General features: G+C 36.0%; 1 protein-coding gene across 1 annotated transcript; it reads left to right on the forward strand.

Moving 5' to 3' along the window:
- Positions 1-15,249, forward strand: LOC121421811 (sushi, von Willebrand factor type A, EGF and pentraxin domain-containing protein 1-like). Its single transcript, XM_041616611.1, has 11 exons — positions 1-183; positions 753-947; positions 1,426-1,617; positions 1,892-2,092; positions 2,577-2,768; positions 3,776-3,970; positions 5,002-5,187; positions 5,417-5,602; positions 13,483-13,674; positions 13,947-14,129; positions 15,038-15,249. The coding sequence occupies exons 1-11, from the start codon at positions 36-38 to the stop codon at positions 15,247-15,249; spliced, it is 2,082 nt and encodes a 693-aa protein (XP_041472545.1). The 5' UTR covers positions 1-35.
- The last annotated feature ends 227 nt before the right edge of the window (positions 15,250-15,476 follow it).

The following is a 15,476-nucleotide window of genomic DNA, read 5'->3' on the forward strand; positions in this document are numbered from 1 at the left end:
GTTCCATACCTGTGCTTCCACTACGCCTATCAACAATGACGCCACAATGCAATGGAGGACAATCCATCAATTACACAGATACCTGTTCATATTCTTGTGATGTGGGATATAATCTTATTGGATCTGAATCAGTCACATGTCAAGCTAACACATCACTTTCCGATTTCCTGCCGACTTGTGAAGGTAATGCAAATTTGTAAAAAAATAATCCTGCGAATTTCAAACATGTATTTGGAGTAAGAAAATACTGAGAACCTCCTATATTATTTGACATAAATGCAAAATTATCAATCCCTTTATGATAGACTGATTACTCGCTTAAAAATTGATTGCTTCCAAAAAGAGATGGACAGCAAAATACAAATAATCATCTGCTTATGTTTACAAAGACTACTTCCAAACATATTGGATTATTATGTATGTATGATTTTTTATTTATTTGAATACGGTAATAAGAGTACATACCTCTCTAACGTTTTGATCAGCAAGACAATATAAAAATGAACAAAGCAGTAACGACGGTCACAATATTGATATTAAATAGTACCTCTCCTAAGAAGAAAATGTGATTTTAAGTTGCATTCGGTGTAAGAATACAAAACTTGCAGTCTGATCAGAAATAAATGCAAATTATCGATAGAGCTGTACTACTTGATTCCAATGAGAGATGCACGGCGCTATGGTATCTTACCGGTATGGAAATGTTTTTTTATCACACTTTTAATATATCGATCTCTCTTTATCATTTCCAGTTGTAGTGTGTCCACTCCCTGAAGTATTCCACCCTGAACTGTCTTCGGTGTTTGGAAACTGTAGCGAAGGAAGTTCTATTGACTTCAATACCACTTGTTCATTTGAATGTTCAAAGGGATATGATTTGATTGGCAGTGAGATTGTCGGTTGTCTGAGTAATGGAACCTTGTCTGAGTCACTACCTTCCTGTAACGGTAATTTTGACTAACATTCTATACCACATTTCGTTTATATATTTCAGACTTGTTTTGTATTTCAAGTTTTTTCAAGGTTGTTTGTTCTTGGAAGATACTATTTCAGGAAAGAAATTAACGGAAATGAAGCAGTACAAATAATGGTATATAAATGTCTTCCAAATAAGTCACTCCATTAAAGCTCTCGTACCCCCTACTTAATTACCAGTTTTATCCATGTTAAGTAATCGAGGGGTTCCTGTCTATAAGCTACCCAAGTAAATAATATCAGCATTCTTTACATCATTTCATTAGTTTCAAACACAGGAATCTTTTAAAACTTCCTGTATAATACAAGAAATTTCAAATTTATCAGCTCTTGGAATATCACATATTCTTTAAAACAAATCTTGAAATGAAGTTGTGTAAATGGTGAAATAAATATTCCTCCACACAAATCCCTCCATTAACCTCACAATTCCATTTCTTTTATTACCAGTTGTATCCTGTTCCATACCTGTGCTTCCACCACGCCTATCCACAATGATGTCACAATGTAGTGGGGGACAATCCATTAATTACACAGATATCTGTTTATATTCATGTGATGTGGGATATAATCTTATTGGATCAGATTCGGTCATATGTCTAGCTAATACATCACTTTCTGATTTCCTGCCAACTTGTGAAGGTAATGTGATATTTGTTATTTTTGTTGTGCTTTTTCTAACAATCTTCTTTTGAATAATTACCTTTGATGTGTTTATATTATTTCCTTAGACCTACATTGTTTGTCCAGGAAAAAGGAAAAAAGAGATAAAAAGTAAGAATAAATCAATTATTAATTTTATCCAGAAGAAGAAAAATAGGTAATAGACAAAAATAGGGATAAATCAACTGTTAAAATAATTACGTTGCTTCATCTTGGCTGATTTATCATATGATTTTGATTTTCATTATTGCAGTGGTCACGTGCCAATTGCCTACAATGTTTCCATCCTTCCTGCAAACCACATCCACTGTTAATAATTGTACGGAAGGAGAGCAGATCCTCTACAATACTTCTTGTACGTACGATTGTGAGGTCGGATATAACTTAACAGGGAACAGCACAGTCTCGTGTCAGGAGAACGGCGATCTCTCCAGTGAATTACCTAAATGTGGAGGTGAGTAGTAATACTGAGTAATATACCAGCATTATTGTTGTTGTTATTACTCTTGCAGTAAATGATTAATAAATAAAATGCAACACTATTGTTTATCTAGTGCGATTTAGTTGAAATACTCTTTGTGATTAATAGCATACCACTTTATTGTTGATTAAGATTCTGACAGGATAAGCGTTAATTCATAAAAAGTACATGCACTCACAGGAATCCAGAAATACCTATCACCAAATGAGTCTTGCATTGGGGTTCAATCTATAGAAAATTTGGATGCTTTTGACATCTGGAGGAAAAGGGCCCTTTTCCCAAACACTTCTCCATTTGAGCAAAAAAGTGTTAAATGATATCATGTTAATGAAACATTTGAAATGCGATTTCGCTTTTAAAATGAAAAGAGTACACAATTATTCTAGTGGCTGACTTGGTCATGTTGATGCTACTCATGCTAGATAAATAAAATATGTACTTTGTGACAATATCTTAGTTTTGCAGTGCTATGTTCCAAGTTTCTCAGATGGGCTGATCTCCCTTGAAAGCACATGTTACGAGAGAATGTACATCAACTTTACTGATAGCTGCTACTTCGAATGTGAGGTTGGTTTTGATCTGATTGGTAATGATACGGTGACCTGCGGGGAAGACGCTCTCCTGTCATCGGACTTACCAGCATGCCAAGGTTAGAGACAAAATCGAAGTCAGAGCACTGTATGTCTATAGTTATGCCAGTGTCGGTGTATAAACCTTTGATTGGGTGGGGATGGGGTCTTGGGCCAAAACCAAAAAGAATCCATGAAGTGAAGAACTAAGAAAAGAAACAAAATATCATTAGAAATGATATCTGGATAGTTTAACACACAAAAAAAATAATTTTGAAAAAGATTTTTCGCTCACTCGCCTCGCTTCCACACGATTTTTCCCTTTTTGTTTTGTTACTCTCTCTCTCTCTCTCTCTCTATATATATATATATATATGTACCACTAGTCATTGGAGAAAAGTCTTCAAAGATGGACTGTGATTCAGTGGGTTTCTTGCATGAGCAATATGTGTTGCAACGTAAATCAGAGTGTTCAGTTTTCATGTTGTAGAATTCCTTATGGGGCAACTTTACAAATATAAACTTGCCGATATAACCCGGTTTCAACTAAGAACACGTTAAATTAGACTTATTTCCATTTGATTTTTTTCTCTCCATTGAAATTTATCAGCTATATTGTGTAAATGACCCGTCTTTTTCTTTTCTTCTTTCCCTAATCATGTATATACATGAAAAAAAAAAAGCTATACATTTTTCAAAGTGGAAATTGTGTATTATTCATAACAAAGAAACAGCTGTAATTCTATTCGCTTTCAAATAATTCAGCTTACGGCTCAATTGCAATTTGATACATACAAACTTGTTGGTGCATTAACAAATTCATCTCGACTTTTTCAAAATTGTTATCTTTGGGGTTCCGCGTTTACCATTCAATATGCAAGATACTTTGTCATGTCAAGTACAGATTCGTGCTATGCACGTTGTTTATTATAATGGGATATTGAAATCAACCTGGTTGATGATTTTTCGGTCACTTATTTTAAAAGAAGACACTGCGCTATCATCTCCTCTTACAAATACACACTCCTTGGAATTGATTCTGAGTTTCGATACTTGCAGTGTTTCATATTCTTCTTCTTCTGTTCAGTTGTAATGTGTCCACTTCCAGAAGTATTCCACCCTGAACTGTCTTCGAAGTTTAGAAACTGTAGCGGAGGAAGTTCTATTGAGTTCGATACCACGTGCACCTTTGAATGTTCAGAAGGATATGATTTGATTGGCAGTGAGAGTGTCAGATGTCAGAGTAATGGAACCTTATCTAAATCACCGCCGACATGTAACGGTAATGCAACTATCAACACAATTAATAAAGGATTGTCATTTTATTCGTGAACAATACATTATACGTGTCTCTGTGATCAGAACTTTTCGTTACATCTTATGAAATTGCTAATTGGACTCATAACATTAAAGAAAGAAAATTAACCATAAATGAATAAAAATTATTGGTAAATGCTCGTATAGTTTCCATGTAGGTTCCTCCTTTTTCATAACAAAATTGTCTTTCATTAACTGACAGTTGTATCATGTGCTATACCTATGCTTCCACCGCGCCTGTCGGCCTTGACTCCACAATGCGATGGAAGACTATTTATAAATTACACACAAAGTTGTTCATATTCATGTGATACGGGGTATAATATGGTTGGACCTACATCAGTTTCATGTCTGGCCAACACGTCACTCTCTGATTCCCTGGCTACTTGCGCAAGTAAGTATTTTCTACGATTGATCTAAAAAAGGGTTTTTTCTTTTAAACGGTAAAGGCTTTCAGAGAAATCAACCATCCGATTATTGCAAAGGAAATCAAAATATTAATGATAATCGGGAGCGTTCATCTTTGGATGATTTTTTTAAGTTGGACAATGGCTTGATAATGACCAGCTACAATAGGGTAAATTTGGCAGGGGGACTATTCAATTCCCTAACAATAGAGAGATGTTAGCTCATGATTTCGTATATAACCTTTTTTCAGCTCCTACTCTGGCATGACTTGGGCCGTTTTATAATGTTGTTCTTATGAATAAGTTAAGAGTGACATTAAGAACGACTGATGAACCTCTTGTTTTAATGATATTCACCATTAAATGTTCATTGGTTATTATTTAGCACATAACATGCTTATCAAAGGTTCCCTAGTAGTTCTTAAAGCCGTTCTTAACTTACGAACAGCTTTACGAAACACCCACCTGAACTTTTGATATCCATATGTATTTCTTTATGAATAATTATATTATTCAGGCTGAACAGAAAATAAGCAGAGATGATAGTTTTCATATATTGATCACTACATGTTTTTACTCTCTTGTTCAGTTGTGACCTGTAATGTACCAGAGCAGCTCACTCCCAATCTTTCAACGCAATGTAATTTGGGAGAAAATGTTGAATACAATGCAACCTGTGAATTCTTCTGCGACATTGGCTACGACCTTTTGGGAGAGTCTTCTCTAGCGTGCTTAGCCAACGGAACATTCTCCAGTGATACTCCGACGTGTCAAAGTAAGGATGATAATTCTTGCATCACAGTCTTAACCGTAGAGCCTAACTTGCTCGCATGTATTATGAAATGTACAAATTGCCTGTTTTGAATATGGCAATATATGATAAAATATGAAATTTCCAATATCTACATGTACATGTTTGGGTAAAATGCTAAAGCATAATCAGCAAGCTACCTATTCGACCTGAGATGAATGGAAGAAAACTTTTATAATTCCTCTTTTTTCAGTTGTAACCTGTCCTCTAGATGTCCCTCCTGCTGAACTGTCTCTCGGAAACTGTAGTGAGGAGAATTTCATTGACTTTGGTACCACTTGCACATTGGAGTGTTCCAAGGGGTATACATTGAATGGAATGGAAACAGTCACGTGTCAGAGCAACGGTACTTTGTCAGCGCCGTTCCCATCATGCAACAGTAAGTAATATAAAATAAGCATTTCCGTGCTTAATTCAAGCTTCAGAACACGTTTGAATAAAAAAAAGAAAACAAAGTAGTCCGGTGGGAAAGGACTCCTTAAAACACGTTATGCTTTTAAGATGTTTATGTGATTGGTGTGCACGAGAGTGATTACATTTCAAGCATTGTTTCCCGGGGAGCACTGAAATGCTTATATTTTTCTCTAATGGAGCATAGCAATTTCTTGCAATACCTTTTTTGCTCAATCTATGGTAAAAATGAATCAAAGTCGCGTATTTAATTGCACATTCGCAATCAATTCCCTGTCTGTTTTCTTTAAATAAAAACTAATTAATTTGCTACATTTATTACCAAGTTAAATTTGGTCTAGCACTATAAGGTTTGCTATCAAGTTTGGCAACTGTGTTACGATACTGCAACAAATAACAATTAAATTTGATTTTTAATTTTCTCTTTTTTTATTACAGGAAATAATTATACATAAATAAAACAAATAATGATCTTACATAAATCTCTTGAAGTGTCTGATGTACAATCCAGGGTTATAGTTCACTGTTATAGTCCAATGTAAAATCCCGAAGTGATGATACTATATCCAAGTAATAATCCAAATGATAAAATCCCAGTTGACTGGCGAAAATTCACAATGATGGCGATGATGAAACTGATGTTGAAGTCCGATGAATAATAAGAGTCACTGCAACGAGTTGAAATGTCCGTGAAGACGATGTTGATGATGATTAACAGTCAATTTCAGCAATCCATGGGTTGAAGCGTGTTCATTGAACAGGTTGATGATGTTGATGATCTCGATGAGAACTGATAATTTCTCAAAATAACTGCAAACAGTTCATTGATGCATAAACTGCTCTGATCTGATCTGGTGAAGTGATCTCATATGATGTGATGTGATCTCCTGCTCTCATATGATGTGATGATCAAGTGATCTAATATGATGTGATGATCATCTTGAAAAATCTGCAGCTTTATACTAATTACAAGTGTTCTAGATCATTCTCAAATTTCGACTAATCTACAAGCTTCTAGAATTGTCTTCCAAAAGAACTTTCTCCTTTCAGGAGCAGTCAAAATCCAGAACACTCTTGAATGACCTCATTGAAATCAACAGTGTAAACAAAATACCTAAGCCTATTCATTTCCACTACCAATACAATTCTATTGTTTGGCTTTTCCTTATTCAACAATAAAACTCCTTGGCCTTTAAATAGGCAAGGCCTGCATAATAAAAAGACATCCTGGAATGTTCTTTACAATTCTTGGCTATCCTTAAAGGGAAATAACTAATAGATAAATGTAATTGCCTTTTAAAATTCTTTTACAATTATTCATATATGTAACACCTCCCCCACCGGGGAAAAGAAAGCTTTACCGTAGTAAAGGTTTCTTTATGATTACTTTTTCTTTTAACTGTTCAAAGTCATCTTGATAAATCATTTACAGTTATCGTGTACAAAGATATAGTACTTAACGAACATGTTAAAATAAATGAACATCAAAGATGTTTTCTTCAAATGACACACTTGGTCAAAATCATGAATAATTTCACTTTTTATACTCTTGATAGAGCATCAGCAATTACATTATTCTTTCCCTTTATGTGTACAATTTTCAAAGGGAATGGTTGGAGCATTAGGCTCCATCTGTACAGTCTTTGATTCTTTGTTTTGAATTTCTCCAAAAACACAAGAGGATTGTGATCTGTATAGACTGTAATCTCTCCATTGGTTAGATACACCTCAAACTGCTGAAGGGCTAGTACGAGACTCAGGGCCTCTTTTTCAATAGTTGAGTACTTCTTCTGAAATCTATTGAGTTTCTTAGAGAAGTAGCACACTGGTTTTTCGATGCCTTCTTCATCTTCTTGGAGCAATACTGCTCCTACTCCAACATCACAAGCATCAATAGCTACTTTGAATGGCTTTGTGAAGTTTGGAGCTGCCAAAATAGGCTCATTCACCAAAATGGCCTTTAATTTCTCAAATGATCTTTGACATTCGTCAGACCAAACATACTTCACTTTTGCCTTCAGCAGGTTTGTCAGAGGACTAACCACAGTACTGTAATTTGGAACAAATTTCCTGTAGAAGCCACTCATACCTAAGAATCTGAGCAATTCTTTCTTAGTTGTGGGAATTGGGAAGTCTAAGATAGCTTGTATCTTGGCTTCTCTTGGTAGCACTTGCCCTTGACCAACCACATGACCAAGATATGTGACCTTTGCCTTGGCAAATTCACTTTTCATCAGATTCACTACTAGATTGGCTTTGTCCAGCCTGTCAAACAGTGCTCGCAAATGATTCAGATGATCATTCCAAGTATCACTGTATACTAGGATGTCGTCTATGTATACGACACAATTGTCAAGTCCGGCAATCACTTGATTTGTCAACCTTTGGAAGGTTGCTGGTGCATTTTTCATTCCAAAAGGCATGACTTTGCATTGAAACAAGCCTTCAGGTGTAACAAAGGCTGATATCTCTTTGGCTCGGTCAGTCAGTGGCACTTGCCAATATCCTTTAAGCAAGTCTATCTTTGTGATATAGGCAGAATTTCCAACCCTATCAATACAATCTTCTAACCTAGGAATTGGATACGAGTCAGTCTTAGTTACTGCATTTACCTTTCGGTAATCAATGCAAAATCTCTGAGAGCCGTCTGGCTTTGGAACCATTACAATGGGAGAACTCCAACTACTCTGACTCGGTTCGATTATGTCATTATCTAACATAAACTGTATTTCATTATTCACCATTTCCAACTTGCTTGGATTGAGCCTATAAGGATTCTGTTTGATAGGTCTTACATCACCTACGTCTACATCATGTACAGTTAAAGGTGTACGACCTGGTTTGTCTTTACATACATTCTCATATTCTCTTAACAGGCCAGATATATCATTTCTTTGATCTTCAGGCAGGTGTTTTAATGCCTCATTCATGTTTCCTAACATCTCTGAGTTAGACAACTTTACACCACATGGTTCGTTCTTAGATACATCTGTATAAGACAATTCATTATCTGTCTTTTCATAGCATTCTTCATGTACATTTACATGTTTTTCTTCTTCTTTGACCTGTGTTGTACCTATTGGCTGACTAGCCTCTCGCTCAAAGTATTCTTTTAACATGTTTACATGACAAACTCTTTGAGACTTTCTTCGATCAGGGGTACTGATCACATAGTTGACATCATTCAATTTCTTTTTGACTATGTAGGGACCACTAAACCTAGCTTTCAAGGGCTCACCTTGCAAAGGCAACAACACTAATACTTTGTCTCCAGGCTTGAAACTTCGCTCTTTTGCATTTTTATCAGCATGAGCTTTCATTTTTCCCTGCGACTCTTTCAAGTGTTCCTTAGCCACATCACAAGCTTTTGAGAGCCTTTCTCTAAACTTTGACACATAGTCTAGAAGGTTTACATCATCATCCTGAACCATAAACCTCTCTTTGATAAGCTTTAGAGGACCCCTAACCTCATGACCATAGACCAATTCAAATGGACTGAAACCTGTGGACTCATTCGGGGAATCCCTGGTTGCAAACAGTAGGAATGAGATCCCTTTATCCCAGTCGTCGGGATAGTCTTCACAATAAGCCCTAATCATGGTCTTCAAAGTCTGATGATAGCGTTCTAACGCTCCTTGGGACTGTGGGTGATAAGCAGAAGACTTAATCTGCTTTATTCCCAACTCCTTCATAACTTGCTGAAATATTCCTGACATGAAATTTGACCCTTGATCAGATTGAATTTCCTTCGGCAGACCGTACCTAGTGAAAAACTGCACTAACGCCTGCACCACTGTCTTCGCAGTGATACTCCTCAAAGGTATCGCCTCTGGAAACCGTGTAGACAAGTCCATAATCGTCAGGAGAAATCTGTGACCCGACCTCGTTCTGGGTAAGGGTCCGACACAATCAACAAGAACCCTAGTAAAAGGTTCATCAAATGCAGGAATTGGTATCAATGGAGCAGGCTTGATAGAAGGCTGTGCCTTACCAATAATCTGACATGTGTGACATGTCTTACAGAAATGCACAACATCTTTGTGCATCTTAGGCCAATAGAAATGCCTCATAATTCTATCTTCTGTCTTCCGAATACCGACATGACCTGCCATAGGTAACTCATGAGCCATTTTCAGAATATCTGTGCGGTAACAAGGAGGAACTACAACCTGGTGAATTATACACCAATCTTCATCAGCTGGTCTCCGGGGAGGTCTCCATTTCCTCATCAAAATGTCATCTTTGACATAAAAGCACTCAGGAACCTTATCAGCCTCAGCCTCAGAACATGCTTTCTGTGACAAGCTTTTTAATTCTGGGTCTGCCTGTTGTGCCTGTACTAGGGAGGATTTACTAAACAAACTATCATTGTTAGCAACAGAGCCTTCAACACTATCCCCATTCAAATCCTTGAAAAAGGTTTCAGCTAACCAGACATCAGTACTCTCCTCTACATCAGCAGATTCCGCATCATCCTTTTCAGCTCTACGAGTCTGAGACCTAGTAACAACACAATCCGGGAAAATCCCTGGAAAATCTTCCTGCAACAATTCAGTTTCAGCTACCTCAACGGGCTTTTCCGAAACCACTGGAGATGCAACAACTTTATCTCCAGCCAAGTCGTTACCTAACAAGAAATCAACACCTTTCATGGGTAATTCTGGAACGACACCAACAGTCACAGGACCACTAACTAGGTCACACTTTAAGTCGACCTTATGCAAAGGAACCGACATGAAATTTGGGCCAATACCTTGAACTAAGACGTTGGCACTCTCTGAACTCTCCGGAGGAAGAGCCGAATCACCTGGCACCATCAGGGACTGTGCAGCCCCTGTATCCCTAAGGATCACCACTGACCTACCAGCAGCACCAGTCGAACAAGGGGATACTTCACCATCATGCAAAAAACTTCTAAAAGTTTCATCAACCTGCTTGACTTTATCAGCAAATACCAGAGAAACACTCTCAACATCTTGATTGGGCTCTGATGGAACAAACTCCATCGAGGGAACACTTGTTTGCTTGACAAAACCCATGTCTTTCTTAGTTTTGGTTGGCATTCCAACCAATTTCCAACATGATTCTTTCAAATGTCCCGATTTATGACAATGAGTACAAATTTTGGAACTACGACTCTCAGACCTTTTGGTTGATTCTGTGCCCCCACTAGCCTGATTCTTGTTAGCGTCTTTATCCTTACTTGCATATTTTCCCTCACTAGGTTTATTGTGGGATTCAAATGACCCTTTACCTTTCTTTTTCCAATAATTCTTGAAAGGAGGCCTATCTCCACTACCTTTATGTGTGACCTCAAATTCATCAGCTACTATGGCTGCTTTACTGACTTCAGTAACTCTATGGTCATCTAAGTGAGATTTAATGCCAAAAGGAAGACTCTTTTTGAATTCTTCTAGGAGGACAACTTCCCTAAGGTGAACAAAATCTTTGTCAACTTTCAGTGATCTGTACCACTTATCGAACATCATTTCTTGTTCCCTAGCAAATTCAACATAAGTCTGGCCTGATTGTCTTTGCATGTTCCTAAATTTATGTCTGTACGCTTCTGGTACCAACTCATATGCATTGAGAATTGTTTCTTTTACTGTAGCATAGTCATATGATTGCGTTTCAGAGAGTGAAGAATAGACTTTTGCAGCCTTTCCAACGAAAACACTTTGGAGGAGAAGAGTCCAGTATTCCTCGGGCCAATTCAGTCTCTTGGCCACTTTTTCAAATGACACAAAATATGTATCAACTCCCTCTTCATCAAATTTTGGCACAAGGCGAATGTTTTTCGCCACATCAAAGCCTTGGGGAGATTTATCTTTAACAGAGTTAGTATTAGTATTTGCATGAGTTAACTCCATTTCTTTCAATTTCAACTGGTACTCCAATCTCATTCTCTCCTTTTCAATGTTTATTTTCTCCATTTCAAGGTTTTCTTTGATTCTTTCCTTCTCAAGGTTTTCTTTAATTCTTTCCTTTTCCAATTCAATGTTTGCCAGTTGGATCTGAGCATCCTCTGACATATTGATAGAAGTTTCAGGCTCCTCTGTAAGCTTCATGTGACTAGCTAACAAGTCAATTATCTCTGCCTTCTTTAAACCTGGGGCTAGAGATACACCCAAATGATCACAAACTGTTATCAAATCATCCTTCTTCAGTGACTTCAAATGATCATATGACAATTCTGTCATTGCAAGAAATTCTTCAACATCAAATGTAGCCATAGTGAATATACACAAATACAAGCAAGTAATAACACAGTACAGTATATTCTAGAACTTTCCAAAATGTTTCCAAAATGTTTCCAATTCAAATTGGCTTTTGTTTCAAACTGACTTTCGTCTCAAATTGGCTTTCGTTTCCTGAAAAACTGTTTTTAGTTTCAAATTGGCTTATACAAATTTGGTTTTTGGTTCAAATTGCCTTGGCTTGTACAAATTTGGTTTCCGTTTCCCGGACAACTGGTTTTAGTTTCAAACTGGCTTGTACAAATTTGGTTTTCGTTTCCCGGACAAGCCCCCCAAAATTATTTGTTACGATACTGCAACAAATAACAATTAAATTTGATTTTTAATTTTCTCTTTTTTTATTACAGGAAATAATTATACATAAATAAAACAAATAATGATCTTACATAAATCTCTTGAAGTGTCTGATGTACAATCCAGGGTTATAGTTCACTGTTATAGTCCAATGTAAAATCCCGAAGTGATGATACTATATCCAAGTAATAATCCAAATGATAAAATCCCAGTTGACTGGCGAAAATTCACAATGATGGCGATGATGAAACTGATGTTGAAGTCCGATGAATAATAAGAGTCACTGCAACGAGTTGAAATGTCCGTGAAGACGATGTTGATGATGATTAACAGTCAATTTCAGCAATCCATGGGTTGAAGCGTGTTCATTGAACAGGTTGATGATGTTGATGATCTCGATGAGAACTGATAATTTCTCAAAATAACTGCAAACAGTTCATTGATGCATAAACTGCTCTGATCTGATCTGGTGAAGTGATCTCATATGATGTGATGTGATCTCCTGCTCTCATATGATGTGATGATCAAGTGATCTAATATGATGTGATGATCATCTTGAAAAATCTGCAGCTTTATACTAATTACAAGTGTTCTAGATCATTCTCAAATTTCGACTAATCTACAAGCTTCTAGAATTGTCTTCCAAAAGAACTTTCTCCTTTCAGGAGCAGTCAAAATCCAGAACACTCTTGAATGACCTCATTGAAATCAACAGTGTAAACAAAATACCTAAGCCTATTCATTTCCACTACCAATACAATTCTATTGTTTGGCTTTTCCTTATTCAACAATAAAACTCCTTGGCCTTTAAATAGGCAAGGCCTGCATAATAAAAAGACATCCTGGAATGTTCTTTACAATTCTTGGCTATCCTTAAAGGGAAATAACTAATAGATAAATGTAATTGCCTTTTAAAATTCTTTTACAATTATTCATATATGTAACAACTGATTGCGAATATTTTCTTTCAACATCCATTTAATTCACTTTTTCTTCACTAACAAAGACTCCGTAATAGGCCTACTAGACTATTTACTAATCATATACTGCAGACCCATCTGTGTCTCATACATAAATCTGGCATACTGTGACACGATGTGAACAAGAAATATATGATTTGGCCTGGTTTTGTTTCAATTTACCTAACAAAATTTGTTTTAAATCCCTGACAAGCAGTGTTAACTTTTATAACTTCTTATTATTCTACATTGACTATTCTACAAATAATATTAACAAATTGTATTAATTTCAATAGATAAGATAAAATTATGATCACTTTGTTTATGCTTGTTTATAGTTGTATCTTGTTCGATACCTGCACTACCGTTACGCCTGTCATCTATGACGTCACAATGCAATGGGGGACAATCCATTAATTACACACAAACCTGTTCATTTTCATGTGATACGGGATATAATCTGGTTGGATCTTCATCATTAACATGTCTGGCTAACTCGTCTCTTTCTGACAGCTTACCAACTTGTGAAAGTAAGTTTTAACCTTAGCATTCTTCAAAATATTTTCGAGAATTCCATACTGTGAAATAGATGTTGTTGAATATATCTTAATAATAAAAATACATATGATTTATATAGCGTCTTTTTCATAATACCATATCCAATACACATTAATAAAAAATGATTTATACTATTAAGAAATAAGTTACACTGCCAACATTGCAAAGAATAACGCTAATTTGATAATACACGGTTACTTTTTAACTAATTTCATGAATTTTGCCATCGAATTTTGTTTTACAGTTGAAACGTGTGGCGTACCACAGCTGCTATCACCTCTTTCAACCTCATGTCCAATGGGTCAACAAGTTGCATACAATACATCCTGTGAATTTTCATGTGAAAATGGCTATACTCTACAAGGAATGCCATCTTTGACTTGTCTGGCCAGCGGAAACTTTTCTGATGAGATACCGACTTGCCAAAGTGAGTGTAATTAATGTTATGCTGTTTCAGTTTTTTTCTATTAGGTAACATGTGCATGTAATTTGGCATTTAATGTAGGATATTTATTTCACATATTGATGAATCGTTGTGAGGAATTGAGGATATCATGATATAAATACTTAGGATCTACATAATCTATGGCCCGTATTCTGAACTCTGGTCTTAAGGTTTTGGTTTAACTATGGATTGCCAATTATTGTGACAGGTATCTTGAATATTTTTCAACTCAATATATACTCAAATAACTCATAATTGACTTGGAATAAATATTGAAATACATTTATTTGTCATGTTCATCATTTAAACATGATGAAAGAACCAGGTAAAGTCAGGAAACATGAAATGTGATTCAAGTTTGAAAGATTTGTCTTCCCAATTTTACAAATTCGACAATATGGACCAACTTGACTGAACCATATAGTATTAAACAATGCTAATACCATATGTTCAGGGAGGAGTTATTGTTCATCCACTTGACAATGAGGAGGAAATTAGAATATTTCATATTTCATAAAATAAAATGCAAAAGAAATAGAGAGTGGATGATGTCATCAGTCTTCCCATTTGCATACCGGGGGGGGGGGGGGATCAGTGGGTAGGGGATATGAATTAAGGTTATTCTATTATTGTTTTTATTATTTTTCTTTTTATGTAACCAAATTGTGTTTATATGATTTGCAATCACTTGATAATCATTTGTACATTTTTAATTGACTTTAATTTGTTACAATAAAAACAGAATTAAAAAAAGGATTTGGCTTTCTACAACCTTAAAGTTAGAGTTTAAGTTAGAGTCTAACAGAGTTAGACCGGTCTTCAAAATATGGGCCTACGGTTTTCTTTAATTGTATCTTTACACTTGCTGTTCTCCCATTTTTTATTTTCAGTTGCGACCTGTCCACTTCCTGGGGTATTCCCCCAAGAACTATCTTCTGTAGACTGTGACGCTGGAAGTTCCATTGACTTTAATTCAATGTGTACATTCGAGTGTTCTGAAGGATACGATTTAGTTGGTAGTAGTACTATTACTTGCCAGAATAATGGACAAGTATCACCATCTATTCCTACCTGTTCGGGTAAGCTTAATCCCTATGTTTGATGATGAAATTATTTCATGAGTTTTTAAGAATAAGTTCAAACAGAGTTTTTGACATTCCCTGCTGGAATGAACCCGGTATAAATGAAAAAGCTTTCAGTTAGAAAGGATGTTGGTTAATCTTTGGATGATAGTTCTTTGAAGAACTGGTGGTATCAACACCACGAGCATGTGAACTCAGCTTTCAATCAACATCATTCTCAGTAAATTACATTAAATCATTCTGCTTT

This window comes from Lytechinus variegatus, chromosome 9, assembly GCF_018143015.1.
Source record: "Lytechinus variegatus isolate NC3 chromosome 9, Lvar_3.0, whole genome shotgun sequence".
Classification (NCBI taxonomy): Eukaryota; Metazoa; Echinodermata; class Echinoidea; order Temnopleuroida; family Toxopneustidae; genus Lytechinus; species Lytechinus variegatus.

Bases quoted from the DNA above. Each gene is read 5' to 3' on its own strand.
- LOC121421811 (XM_041616611.1), top strand. From the start codon at position 36: ATGACGCCACAATGCAATGGAGGACAATCCATCAATTACACAGATACC. The intron at 3,971-5,001 runs GTAATGCAACTA...TCTCTTGTTCAG, and splicing joins ATCACCGCCGACATGTAACG to TTGTGACCTGTAATGTACCA. The intron at 14,130-15,037 runs GTGAGTGTAATT...TTTTATTTTCAG, and splicing joins TGAGATACCGACTTGCCAAA to TTGCGACCTGTCCACTTCCT.